General features: G+C 44.3%; 2 protein-coding genes across 3 annotated transcripts in view; one reads left to right on the top strand and one right to left on the bottom strand.

Annotated features, from left to right (window-relative positions):
• LOC119656317 overlaps window positions 1-13,643 on the bottom strand; it is a 193,939-nt gene that overhangs the window by 144,893 nt on the left and 35,403 nt on the right. The window lies entirely within an intron of this gene.
• LOC119654152 lies at window positions 7,330-8,769 on the top strand. The gene has a single exon (XM_038059315.1). It carries the CDS (start codon window positions 7,330-7,332, stop codon window positions 8,767-8,769), a length of 1,440 nt encoding a protein of 479 aa, XP_037915243.1.

Here is a 13,643-nt window from a genome sequence, read left to right as displayed (position 1 = left end):
GTCTTGCCAGCTTTCGGAGATACAGATGGCATGGTGTTGTTGAGCCGCGTCGAAATCGTCGAAATCATCCAAGTAGACCGGTATGTGAGCATTCGCTCGATTGGCCAGGAACTGGGTAAGGACCATAAAATCGTTTGGAACCATTTGCAGAAGATTGGATTCCAAAAAAAACTGGATGTTTGGGTGCCACGCGAGTTGACGGAAAAAAATCTCTTGAACCGAATCAACGCCTGCGATGCACTGCTGAAAAGGGAACGGATTCGACCCATTTTTTGAAGCGGATGGTGACTGGTGATGAAAAGTGGATCACGTACGAAAATCTCAAGCGAAAGCGCGGCGAGCCGGCCCAAACTATCGCCAAGCCCAGATTAACGGCCAGGAAGGTTTTGCTGTGTGTTTGGTGGGATTGGAAGGGAGTCATCCACTATGAGCTACTCAACTATGGCCAGACCCTCAATTCGGTCCTCTACTGTGAGCACCTCAACCGTTTCAGCAGGCGATTGACCAGAAGCGGCCAGGATTGGTCAATAGGAATGGTGTTCTGTTCCACCAGGACAACGCTCGGTCTCACACATCTTTGATGACCCGCCAGAAGCTACGGAAGCTCGGATGGGATGTCCTATCGCACCCACCGTATAGTCCGGACCTGGCACCAAGTGATTACCATCTCTTCCGGTCTATGAAAAACGCCTTCTAAATGGCAACAAGTTTGCGAACAAAACGGCGTATATTTGACTTAAATCGGATAATTCTAAGTATGTTAAATAAAGCGTTAAAATTCGATCACAAATACGACATTACTTTTCCCCCAACCCAATAATTCATACACATGTCGTGTTTTTGAATCAATATAAGGGAGCAAATGCCAACTTGTAACCACTTCGGTCACGCTGCTCCCAGGGCAGAGGTGAAGCAGCGTCTGATGAGTTGCCTCTGCCCTGGCTGAAACCACAAGCCATATTGTTTTTTTTTTTTTTCATTTTTATGATCAGAACTAATCTGAACGAAGCTGGTGAAACTCGAATGTGGTAAAGCAGAGTAGTACCAACAGAACACTCCTTAACCAAGTGCTGGAGGCTGGAATCCGCATAAAGATGCTCAAAAACTCTGACGAAATATGGCTAAACAATCATAATGAAGACGCTTTTGTAAAGGGGTTAACTCGTTCAGACTTTGCACCCTTAACAGAAAACCTAATCAACAGCCCATGGTGGTTTGTCATCTCAAGTGATGCCCGGAGATAGTCACCACATCCGTTCGAAGGTCGGTCTCCTGATGCCGGATGTTGGTATATATTTGTTGAGTGATAAACATGTCAACGATAATCTCTTCTTTTCAGATATTACCGTTCAATTGACATGGTCCCCTAATCAGCCGCATTTGTCCCAGATGTTCAACATATATACCTGGTTCAGAATGTTTAAGGGTGTAGTTGCCCCTTGAACCCGTCAAACAAGCCAGAAAAGTACAGAAGGTTCGAAAAAATCAAAAATTTGACCGACGGTTTCGTCCAGGACAGAGGCAACTCATCAGACGCTGCCTCACCTCTGCCCAGGGAGCAGCGTGACCGAAAGTGCCAACAGGTGGAAAGACGCTTCCTTTTACCATCGCAAAAACACGACAAGGTTACGAGTTATATTGGACTTAAAACGCCAGTCGTTGTAGTCTAAGCTAGACTAAAGCTAGGTTGTTGTTTAGGATCTGCGGGATTCTAAGTCCCCATCCACTTGATGATGGACCGGACTAAATGAGGAGCAACTTACTCCCTCGTTTTTTAGTCCATGGATCCCTAGTTTGGAGCGTAGCACCCCAAGCATTAAGAATCGAAAAAATCAAAAATTTGACCGACGGTTTCGTCCAGGACAGAGGTAACTCACAAGGTTGTCGCTAGTACAAACATTTTAGATGTTCGCTTCGAAGGCCTGGTCTTTTGCTTCCGTTCATGTGTATTCGGGTTGGTGGCAACGTATCCTGATAGTTGCTCGACTCCATAGTCCTCATTACCTGCTAACGGACGGATTTTTGTGATTGGCCGCTTGATGGTATTGTCCATTGTTTTTACTGTCAGAACCCTTGTTAGGCCATTGCATCAGGGATGTACTGCTAAGATTAATTGAAATAATAAAAACTTGCTTTTTCTATTCGCTAGTGTTATTTATTGGCCTTGCAAACACCGATATTTCGGGAACCACTTGTTCAGTACCCAACGATGTTAAAGGTCTCGAATTCATGCAGGTTTCGATTTGAGCCAATAGCGCGAACATGTCTTCAACATTTGATAAGTATGAGCCGAAAGTCTTGATCAAGTGCCGCTTCATGCTTTCCACTGCTGCCTCCCAGATTTCTCCAAATTGACGAATTCCCGGGAGAATGAACTTCTAGTTGATGGTGATGGTCTTCTTGATCATTTTCTTTGCAGTCTCGTGCAATAGTTTATCAGCTCCTACAAAATTGGTGCGATTGTCATTTATTAACGTAAACCGGACGTAGGATATCTTGTAAACCAGCTTCTGCCTGCACGCTTTTTCTCTGGTCTCCCTTTAGTTTGCCACTAAGATTTTCTTCCGGTGAATTACGACTGTCCTCATATTTTCCAAGTTTAAAATAAAATGAGAATATCTTTTGAGAATCTCGTTTTCTCTGGAGATCTTTATTGGAATTAGCTACAGATTGCACTTCTTTTGTGCCAGCTTCAGCATTGCATGACGCAATGAGATCCACAGGAGAAGACGTTGAAATATCTACATCACTAACCGGACGCAGGATATCTTGTAAACCAGCTTCTGCCTGCACACTTTCTCTCTAGTGTTCCTTCAATTTTTCACTAAGATTTCCCCCCGGTGAATTATCCTGCTTCTCTGTTTCAGCATTTTGTGGAGAGATTTCGTTGTTGACAGATTCGACATATTCTGAGCTAGAACTAGTGGAGGACGATACGGATTTCAGTAGAGATTGACTTTCACTTTGCCCATTTTTGTTAGGAGGAATGTAAGGTGGTTTACCAACAGTTAGATAAAATGCAAAACCGGGTGGTATTCCTCGTAAAGCAGGATCGCGTTTGGCATATATCTCTTCTAATTCTAGCTGAGAGAAGGGGGAAAAAGTTTTTTCAGTGCTTCGACTTCCACTTAGCTCATTGGTGGCCTCGCTCACAGGTAGATTTTCTATTCCGTTTTCCTTGGGGGGCCTTCCAGTATCGTCATTCGAAGATACTTCATGCTTGGAGTTAATATCAGATGAGGGTGTTGCAATATCTCTGAAAGGTTGGCTTTCACTAAAATCTAGTGTGCTTTGAGTCAGAGGTGGGACATTTTCTGTGACTGCTCCATTTTCCTTTATTTTTTCACTGGGGCCCTTAGACACTTCATTCACCGATTCTACTGAGTCACTCGTAGATGAAGCAGAAGAGCTTCCAGAGACGCGGTTTTCAACAGGAACATACGGTGGTTTGCCAACAGTCATATAAAATCCAAAACCAGGAGGTACTCTCCGCAATGCAGGATCACGTTTGGCAAATATTTCATCTGAGTTAACCTTTAAAAAAGGTGACAAAGTGTTTTCAGTACTTGGACTTCCACTCGGTTCATCGACATCTTGACTCATAGGTAAATTGTCTATTCCTACCTCCTTAAGAGGACTTCCAGTACCTTCTTCTAAGTTAATATCAGTTGAGGGTGTTACAGTATCTCTAGAAATTTGGCTTTCACTGAGATCTATCCTGGCTGGATTCAGATTTTGGAGATTTTCGGTGACAGCTCTGCTTCCATTCAGTTTTCCAATAGGGCTTTCTACTGAGTCCTTTGTAGACGAAGCTAAAGTGCTACCAGCAATGTGGTTTCCCTTTGAGTTCTCACTGGGATTATACGGTGGTTTACCAACAGTCATATAAAATCCAAAACCGGGCGGTACTCCCCGCAAAGCAGGATCACGTTTAGCAAATACTTCATCGCTAATGTTAAAGATGGACTTCCAACGGTTTTCAGTGCTTGGATTTTCACTCAGTTCATTCACAGGTTGATTTTCTGTTGCAGCTTCTTTTACGAGGCCTCCGGTTTTGTCATTTGTAGATTTAACATCTTCTGAGTTAATATCAGTTGAGGGTGTTGGCGTTCATTTTGAAACAGTGGATACATTTTCTCCCAAATTATTTCACGGCCGTGAGCTTGTCAGTGACCTAGTACTTTGTGCGAATCATCGAGGGTGCTAGATGGCACCATGCAGCATCAGATGGTGATAATGTTTTATGACCAGATTAGCCATATGCCCTTGGAGTAGTAGTATGGGATGCTTTGTGTCGAAACCTGGAGCACTTCGCTGTATCGTGCCGCCTACCCGCAAAATTTTGTTCTGCTCCATGTGGTTCTTGGAAGGCCTACCACAGTTCCTCCAGTCGTTGGGTTCTGGTTTGGAAATAGTCAAGGGAGTACCTCGCCCTGCTGCCCTTCAGATGATTTTGAATTGCCCTTTGAAAAATTTTTGAAGCAGAAAATACCAGGTCTTTTTTTCAAACAGAAATTTTTGATTTACCAATACGTTTGAAACGAACCGTAGATGTCAACGGTGAACATTCCGAGGAATAAACACATTTCGACTGAAAATAACCAAATTTTTGTTAACCTTTTAAAATCCGACATTTGGTATGAAACCACCTGAAATAAGATATTCTCCGCTATCTTGCTAGCGCGGCACGAGATCTCGGATTATCCAGTCCGGGAAGTCTATTAGGCCAATATCTATGGTAGAAACAGAAGACGAGGCAGATCCTGCTTGAGGTGGAGCGATGGCATAGCTGAGGACGCCAGACAGCTTTTAGGAATATCGAATTGGTAGACCTCGGTGGAAAACCGAGGTGTCTGAAGTTCCTTACTAAAGACCGAATACTGGTTATTGCGCCGGTGATGATGAATAGATATAATCACGAATTATCCCAACCAGTTTCATAATGAAAATGTCATCATATACGAGTCGAAATCTTCATGACGTTTGGGTACTATTGTTGTTTACCAGTAGTTTCAAATAGGGGTTTTCTTCCAAGTCAAATATGCATATTTATTTATTCACTCTGAACAGCAAACTGCTTCCTCATAATTAAATATTTTTCCATCCTCGGGTTCATGTACTATATCACGTTTGCATAAAATCGTCACGTCGAAAGGTCATAAGCAACAACGAACAATTCAAGAAATGTAAGCGAGACAAGATGCACATTCCAATCGAAATCTTCAAGGCAACAATCATTTTATTTTGTCGCTGCAATGGTCGGCCAATTGCTTAAGTTTCGAAAAATGACAGAGCATCATGGCAAACAATATAAAAAGGCCAAACTAGGAAGTAGTCTATGACGCATATATATATAACCGAAAAAACACCAGAAATGTTTTTCACACCAGATGACAACAGTATGAACAGTGCATAAACATTACTGTCAACTACGGGCAACAACAAATATATCAATTTAAAGCAGAAACTTTGCATTTCATGGAGATGTTCGCGCTTAGCAACACCCCATGAATGCCAACCCAGAAACGGGTGAGTCTTGTTTTTTCTTCAAGGTGGAGAGAATGCATCTTACCAATGGAGTATGGGGAAAATGAAGGAAAAAGGAAAATGAAATAAATATGATGCGAGAAAAGTGCATGGTGACATGTTTCAAGCGGGAGCTAAGTGTATATATAGAAGAGCATTTTAGGAGCTGGCGACTTGCAGTCTGCCGACATTATTACTAGGTCAAGTATGTTCGTACTGGGAGAGTTACAAGTGGATTTTTTAGGACATTGTGGGATATGTGTAGCCTGCAACTAATATTTTTTTGCTGCTATTTTGACTGGATTTTTCCAGTGGAAATTCTATCAATATAAATAAAAGGACCTTCAAAATTTGGGACTCCTACCTAAGGCGGACAAGGGGAACAACGTCGTCGTCATGGAAAAAACTAAGTATGACCAGGCTGTTTTTCGAAAATTGGAGAGTGGAAACTTCTTCGAACTGAGGAACAACCCACTGCCCGAATCCATCAAAAGGGTCGATCGAGCGTTGAAGGAAGCTAGTGTGGTATTCCCGAATATTGGGCGACTCCGAATGCCTAATCCTGCGCTTCCAAGAATCAGATGTCAACCGAAGATCCACAAGGAAGGAGAAGAGATGCGGGAAATCATTGCGGACTCGAACTCACCGACGTACAACATAGCCAAGTGGTTGAATAATGAGTGCCAGAACCTTGGGACGACAAATAGTAAGTACTCAGTTGCTAACTCCCATGAATTAATAGAGAAGCTGCAACGCATTGAGAGGATGGGTGATGATGAGGTGATGGTGTCGTTCGATGTAATGGCATTGTTTCCCAACACACCAGTGAAAGAGTCAATTTTCGAACTCGAGAGATGGCTGAACCAGTTTGGATCTGGCCCGGAATGGAGAAGAAAAGTTCGTATCTATGCTAACCTTGCCAGGCTCTGCATGAACGAAAACTATTTTACATTTCGGAACAGATTCTACAAAACTACTTCGGGAGTAGCGATGAGGAAACCCCTCTCGCCGTTACTCATCTGGTATTAACTGTCTGGGTATGCATCAAGTGGAAGATTGCCGCAGTACAAGGCGCTGTAAGATTTGTAGCGCGCCACATCATTCAATGCTGCACCACTCCCGCTTCTTCAGAAAGCCGTCTCATCAGAACACTCAACCCGGCTTAGCTAATCCAACAACGTCCAGCAGCCAGGAAAAGGCAACACAAGATTAACCTTGGTGTAGTTCTCATCAGTCAGTTCAAACTGACAGCTCATATCTCCAGGATTTAGCGTCATCATCTCCCATCTCAGCATCATTCAACTCAGTGCGAAAGTTTCATCAAAACCTGAAATCGGAAATCATATCTCGTCCAACTGCTCAAGCTCTCATCTTAACATCGTCACGGAATTCTCACGCAGTAAGATTTTTCATCGATCCAAGATCGGAGATCACCCTCATCTCTCAGGAACTTTTTCGCACTCTCAACCTCTCTGTCTCGAATGTCTACATTCCAATTGTTGGAGTAGGCAGTGTCTCATCTGGAGAAACAGAAGGAGCTGCCACAACATTACATTGTTCTCAAGATTCTCAACTCAACAGCCAGAGTTCAACGCACACATTCTCCCGAATCTCACCGTCAAATTGCCGTCAGTCGAAATATTCGCAAAGAGTTGGGCTCATCTTCATAATCTGGAACTAGCTGACCCTGATTTCCTCTCACCTGGCAAGATTGATATTATCATCGGTGCAGACTCCTACGGCAAAATCTTAAGATCTGGAGTTAAATCCAGTTCATCAAATGAGCCTACGGCTTTTAACACCATGTTTGGATGGACAATTCTTGGTCCAGTCGGTGGCTCATCATCCAGTGCACCTTCCCATACGGGTTTCACAATCTCAAATGAGCAGCTACATGACAACATCTCCAAATTCTGGGAAATTCAGGATGTCTCGTCTCATCGGGAGGATTCGCTCAGCGTCGAAGAAGCAGAATGTGAAGCACATTTCCAGAGCACACATACTCGCGACAGTACAGGTCGGTATGTGGTGCGCCTACCCTTCAAATCGAATGCTCCACAACTCGGACAAACGAAGCATATCGCAGAAAAATCGCTCAATAGGCTCATCAAACGCATTTCTCACCAGCCTGAGTTTTTTAAGTTGTACTCAGATTTTCTAAAAGAGTACGAATCGCTGGGTCACATGAAAAAAGTCTCAGAAGATAAGTCATCACCTACTGAGAGCTTTTACCTTCCTCACCGCGGTGTAATGCGTGAAGATAGTCTCACCACGAAGCTGAGGGTCGTATTCAACGGGTCCTGTAAATCAAGCACAGGAATTTCACTCAACGATACGTTGCATACCGGTCCGAAACTTCAGGCAGACATTTTCGATGTACTGCTGTATGTAAGGCAGGACAAATTCATCTTTACGACGGACATTACCAAAATGTTCTGTCAAATTGATGTTCATCCCGATGACTGGAAGTTCCAGAGAATATTTTGGACGGATGATCAATCAAGCACCAGCGAGCCTGCAATGTACGATCTTACAACCGTTACTTATGGTACAAAGCCAGCACCATACTTAGCATGTCGCGTTCTTAAACAACTTCTCAGCGACGAGGGCCACAAGTTCCCGTTAGCAATCGAACCTTTTGAAAAGGGTAGCTACATCGACGACATCACTGGAGGTGCTGATACTCTCTCACGTCTCAACGAAATCGCGTCCCAGGTTGAAGCGCTCTGTCTCACCGGGTGTTTTCCAGTAGCGAAATGGAAAAGCAACCATCCATCGTTCTGTAAAGTCAACTCATCAAGTCTCAGCAGCAATACATCTCACCAGTTCGATGAGTCTACGTGTAAAATTCTCGGAATGTCCTGGAAATGTTCTCTGGACATTTTGACTTTTACAGGCCATACGACCCAAACTTCGGCCATCACAAAACGCATCATATTGTCAGAAACAGCACAGTTGTTTGATCCTCTTGGATTAATCTCACCAGTCATTGTTCGAGCCAAAATTCTAATGCAGGACTTATGGCTAGAAAAGATTGGATGGGGTGACCCACTAACTCCTCAGATAACTCATCGTTGGAAGACGTTCAGGAGAGAATTGGTTGATCTCGCAAACCTCAAAATTCCACGCTGGCTAAATCTCACATCTGACCTCTCACATGTCGAGATACACGGATTTTCAGACGCATCACAAACTGCAATGGCTGCAGCAGTTTACATCAGAGTTTCTCATCCAAATCAGTAACCAAAAGTAACTCTTGTTTGTGCAAAAACTCGAGTTGCCCCTCTCAAACGTCTCACAATTCCACGATTAGAATTATCTGCCGCATTACTCCTCGCGAAACTCATCTCATGCACCCAAAAGGCTCTCAACTTGATTAACGTGCCAGTTACCTTGTGGACAGATTCATCGGTCACCCTCGCATGGATTAACAGTGATCCCACTCGTAGGAAGGAAGAATCGAGTATGTGACATTCATGAAATCTCCACCAAGCAAAATCCAGCTGATTGCGCATCACCGGGTTTAAACCCCTCGCAACTCATGAAGCACTCTCTATGGTGGTCAGGTCCAGATTGGCTAACCAAACCTTCTCACCAGTGGCCTTCATTCTTACCACTTGATGTCTCTCATGAAGACATGGAAATGCGATCGTCTGCAGTACATGTTGTCTCATCAACTCCATCCTTGCCTTTGGATCATCTCTTGACTCGATGCAGCACTCTCACAAAACTTGTCAGAGTCACTGCTACTTTACTACGTGCAGTAGCAGTCTTCAAACGGACACCAGATTCCAAACTCAGCATCTCGGCTCTCACTCCAGCGGATTTGCAAGCGGCTCTCACCCACTGGATTCGTATTACACAAGAAGGATACTTCGCATCAGAAATTCGTATCCTTTTCTAAGGCAAGCCTCTTCCCAAGTCTCATGCACTATCACGTCTGACAGCTCGCATTGACCAAACTGGACTCTTACGAGTCGGTGGTCGACTTCAGAACTCTCAGCTTGACGAAGATAGAAAACATCCGCCTATAGTTCCGAAAGACTGCGTACTGTCACATCTCATCATCGTCAATGCTCATTCTCGCACTCTACATGGAGGAACACAGCTCACTCTGAACTACATTCGTAGATACTGCTGGATCATCGGAGGCAGAGCTCCGATAAAATCATTCATTCAAAAATGCGTCACCTGCACACGTATACGAGGAATACGTGCTCAGCAGTTAATGGGCCAACTTCCTGCGAAACGAGTACAGCCCTCATTGGTGTTCGAGCATACAGGAGTTGATTACGCGGGACCAGTGTCTCTCAAATATTATCAAGGACGCGGAACTCGAACCTACAAGGCCTGGATCGTCGTCTTCATATGTCTCTCAACATCTGCTGTCCACCTCGAGGCTGTCACGGATTACAGCACCGAAGGATTCCTCAAGGCATTTCGCCGCTTCACTAGCCGCCGTGGGATTTGCAAATCACTCACTAGTGATTGCGGTACTAATTTCAAGGGTGCTGATGTCACTCTTCAGCAACTTCTCAATAGCAGTGTACAAAAATCGCAGCATTTGCGCCAAATTCTTGCAAATGACGGGACCCAGTGGAAATTCAATTCACCTTGAGCACCACATATGGGTGGAAAGTGGAAAGCAGCGGTAAAATCCGTAAAATACCATCTGCAACGAACGATCGCCGACACGCTTCTCACCTACGAAGACTTCTCGACGTTCCTCGCACAAGTTGAAGTCGTTCTCAACTCACGACCGCTGAGTGCTCTCACTGAGGACCCAGATGATCTCTCTGCCCTCACGCCTGGACACTTCATTAGAGGTGCTCCCCTCGACACCATTCCTGAGCCTTCACTCACCGATGTACCTACTTCAAGACTCTCTCTTTTCCAACGGATCCAGGAACGTTTGCAATATTTCTGGGAACGCTGGTCAGCGGAATATCTGCAGTCACATCAGTTCATTTCTAAATGGAAAACATCTCACCATGGCATCAAAGAAGGATCATTGGTTCTCATCTCTGATGAACGGTTTCCTTCATCAAAGTGGCCGCTCGCCAGAGTTATTCAAACGCATCCCGGCAAAGATGGTCTCACTCGAGTGGTAACCCTCAAAACTGCAACCTCCACATATACGCGACCAATTTCAAAATTGGTACTATTGCCAGTCTCAACCACCGAGGGAGATTCTCAGCCTCAGGTCTTATCAAGTTAAACTTCTCCAACGGGTGGAGAAGGTGGGGAGAATGTTCAAATCTCCCGCTTCTCATCTCATCTTATCTCTGCGTTAGCGCTGACTGTGTGTGTAAATTTACAGCGGTTCTCTATCAAGATCTCCGCTTGACGTTTATTATCATCTTTCACGCGCAATTCGCTTTTTTACTGTTTTCACGTTCTCGTTTCGTTTTTTCGTTTCTTTTTCTCATCCTGCTTTGTGCGAGCAATAAAATTAATCAATTAACACTAATTTTTGTGTTTTGTTTTGATATCAACTCGTTCTCACCCAACCGTGAATTTGGTTGAATCTCGAAAGAAGTCCGGTCCCAGTATTTTCAAAGAACGCATTTTTCGAACATTGTTTTTGAAGCGTTTCTCGAACATCAACTCTAACGGAAAGCTTAAGTTCGAGATATACCGTAAGCCTACAGCAACAGCAGCAGAGAACGATACCGATAACTTCACATCACACATTTTCCCAAAAAATGGCTGCTTATAATTGCATGATTCACCGACTTATCGTATACCCTCTTTCAGAATACGGTTTACTGGAGTTTACTGGGAAGCGTTAAGGACCCTTTGGTAGCGGACGAAAAAAGCCGGATTTACCGAATAATGCCACGGCGGCAATAGTAAAAACCACTGATGGTAGACGGATTTTGGTAGTTTCCATCTACATCAAATGCAACTCTCGAAATGAGCAACTGGGACAAGATCTTAAGATCTTGGCCAATCTCCAGTTAAAATACAAGTACCTCATTTTCGGTGGCGACTTCAACTCTAGGCACACCTCCTGGGGCGATACGGCAATCAATAAAAATGGGGAAACCCTGCTTAAATGGATCCAAGACCCTTACTCGCCAGCCTATGTCGATTTGGTCTTGCCAGATTCTCCAACAAGACCCAGTAGTCAATCAACCATTGACTACTTCCTCCTTTCGGAGGAAACTTCCCTGAACTTTCAAGTGGTATCGTGCACTACTCTACCAGGCATGTCTGACCATTTCGCAGTGCAACTTAAACTGTCCTCGTCCTCCCAACTGCGAAAGCGAGTGATGACCACCGTAAGGTCCTTCGCCCACACTGACTGGGACAAATTCAAGTCAGACCTTGCACCAAGGCTGAACTTGAAAAAACTCGCAACTGACCGCAATCTATCAGACATGGAGATCGATGAAACCATCACCTTGGCCACAGATGCCATTAATACTGCTACACGCAGAAACACAAGGCTCATCAAAGTCGACGAGTTACAATATAACTCAGTCCCTCACGATATCATGCTCCACATGAAAGTCAGGCAAATATGGCGTAGGAAACTCAAACGGATTTTCCACAAGCACGGAAATAAAGCTAATGCTGAGTATAAAGCATTACTTTCCCGGATTAATTCTCTGAGTACAATAATTCGTGGCGAGTGGCGAATTTCCGCAACAAAGAACTGACAAGGAAATTAGCAGATATTAAGCCCGGCCCAGATATGTTTCAGCATATCAACAGGCTAACCGGCAAACATAAGTCCCGCAATATCGCTCTCTCCAAGAATGGGGAGCATATCTGCAGTGACGCTAGGAAAGCGCAAGTTCTCGCGGAATCTTTTGAGACTCAGCTCAATTCCCCTCCGCCTCAAAACAACCCGGCTATATCGTCGATTGTTGATTCAACAATCAAGGCCTTCGTCTCTGAGAGCTCCAAGAAGCTAACTAAATTCACCACAACCAACACCTCAGTTAAGCCATCGGAATCGCAACATTTTCTGAGTTTACCTCAACTCACCGACTTAACCAGAAACCTCAACGGTAAAAGGTCAGCCGGGCCTGATGAAATCCCGAACTTTGTCATAAAGAACCTCCCCAGAGCCTCACTGAAGTATTTATTAGCAGTTTTCAACAACTGCATTAATAACGGCTACTTTCCATCCACGTGGAAAGTCGCAAAAATTATTGCGATCCGGAAAAAAGGAACCTCCAACGAGCCAAGCAATTTCAGGCCCATTTCCCTATTATCCACCTTGGCAAACTGTTTGAGAAAGCATGGACAATAGGGCTAGTCCAGCATTGTAATCTCAACAAAGTTATCCCTGACCACCAGTTCGGATTCCACTCTAAACACGGAACCCAGCACACACTGAGCTACCTACACGACACTGTCGTCTCAAGACTTAACGTCAACAATAAACCCACAGTAGCATGTGCGTTGGATTTGGAAAAGGCCTTCGACTCCGTGTGGGTAAACGGACTTATATATAAATTAATAGACAATGAATTCCCTGTCCCGATAATTAGACTTGCGTTAAGTTTTTTCGAAGATAGGCACTTTTATGTCAGCGTGGGGAATGAATTCTCCGATCTCTTGCCGGTAACGTCGGGTGTACCGCAAGGATCCATTTCTGGGCCAACTTTCTATAACATCTTCACGGCTGACGTTCCGATCCCCGATGACGGCGTTGAACTGATCCAATTCGCCGATGATACGCTTATCTTCGCTTCGAACCTCCACCCCAACAGGGCAGCCAAAGCGGTTGAGAAATACATTGTAAATCTCTGCAGGTACTACCGTAGTTGGGGAATCAAGATTAATGAGGGAAAAACGCAAATCTGCACTTTTAGGAGAAAATCTAGATACTTAGGTTCTAGAGGCATCCACAGGAAAGCTAAACGCTTGAAAATGAGAATCGGGAACACCACAGTGAGCAGATCTACTTCGATCAAATACTTGGGAGTAACTCTGCATGAACTCCTCAAGTTCAAACCCCACCTTCAGCTCGCTATCAGCAAGGCACGCGGTGCAGTCAGTGGCATCTACTATCTTCTTCGCAAGACAGTAGGTCTCAGCACCAATACCAAACTGACACTGGATAAGACCCTAATAAGACCCGTTATCTGTTACGGAGCACC

The sequence above is a fragment of the Hermetia illucens genome, chromosome 4 (genome assembly GCF_905115235.1).
Source record: "Hermetia illucens chromosome 4, iHerIll2.2.curated.20191125, whole genome shotgun sequence".
NCBI classification, from domain to species: Eukaryota; Metazoa; Arthropoda; class Insecta; order Diptera; family Stratiomyidae; genus Hermetia; species Hermetia illucens.
The sequence above is the reverse complement of the archived record's forward strand: the minus strand, read 5'-3'. Positions and strand labels throughout refer to the sequence as shown.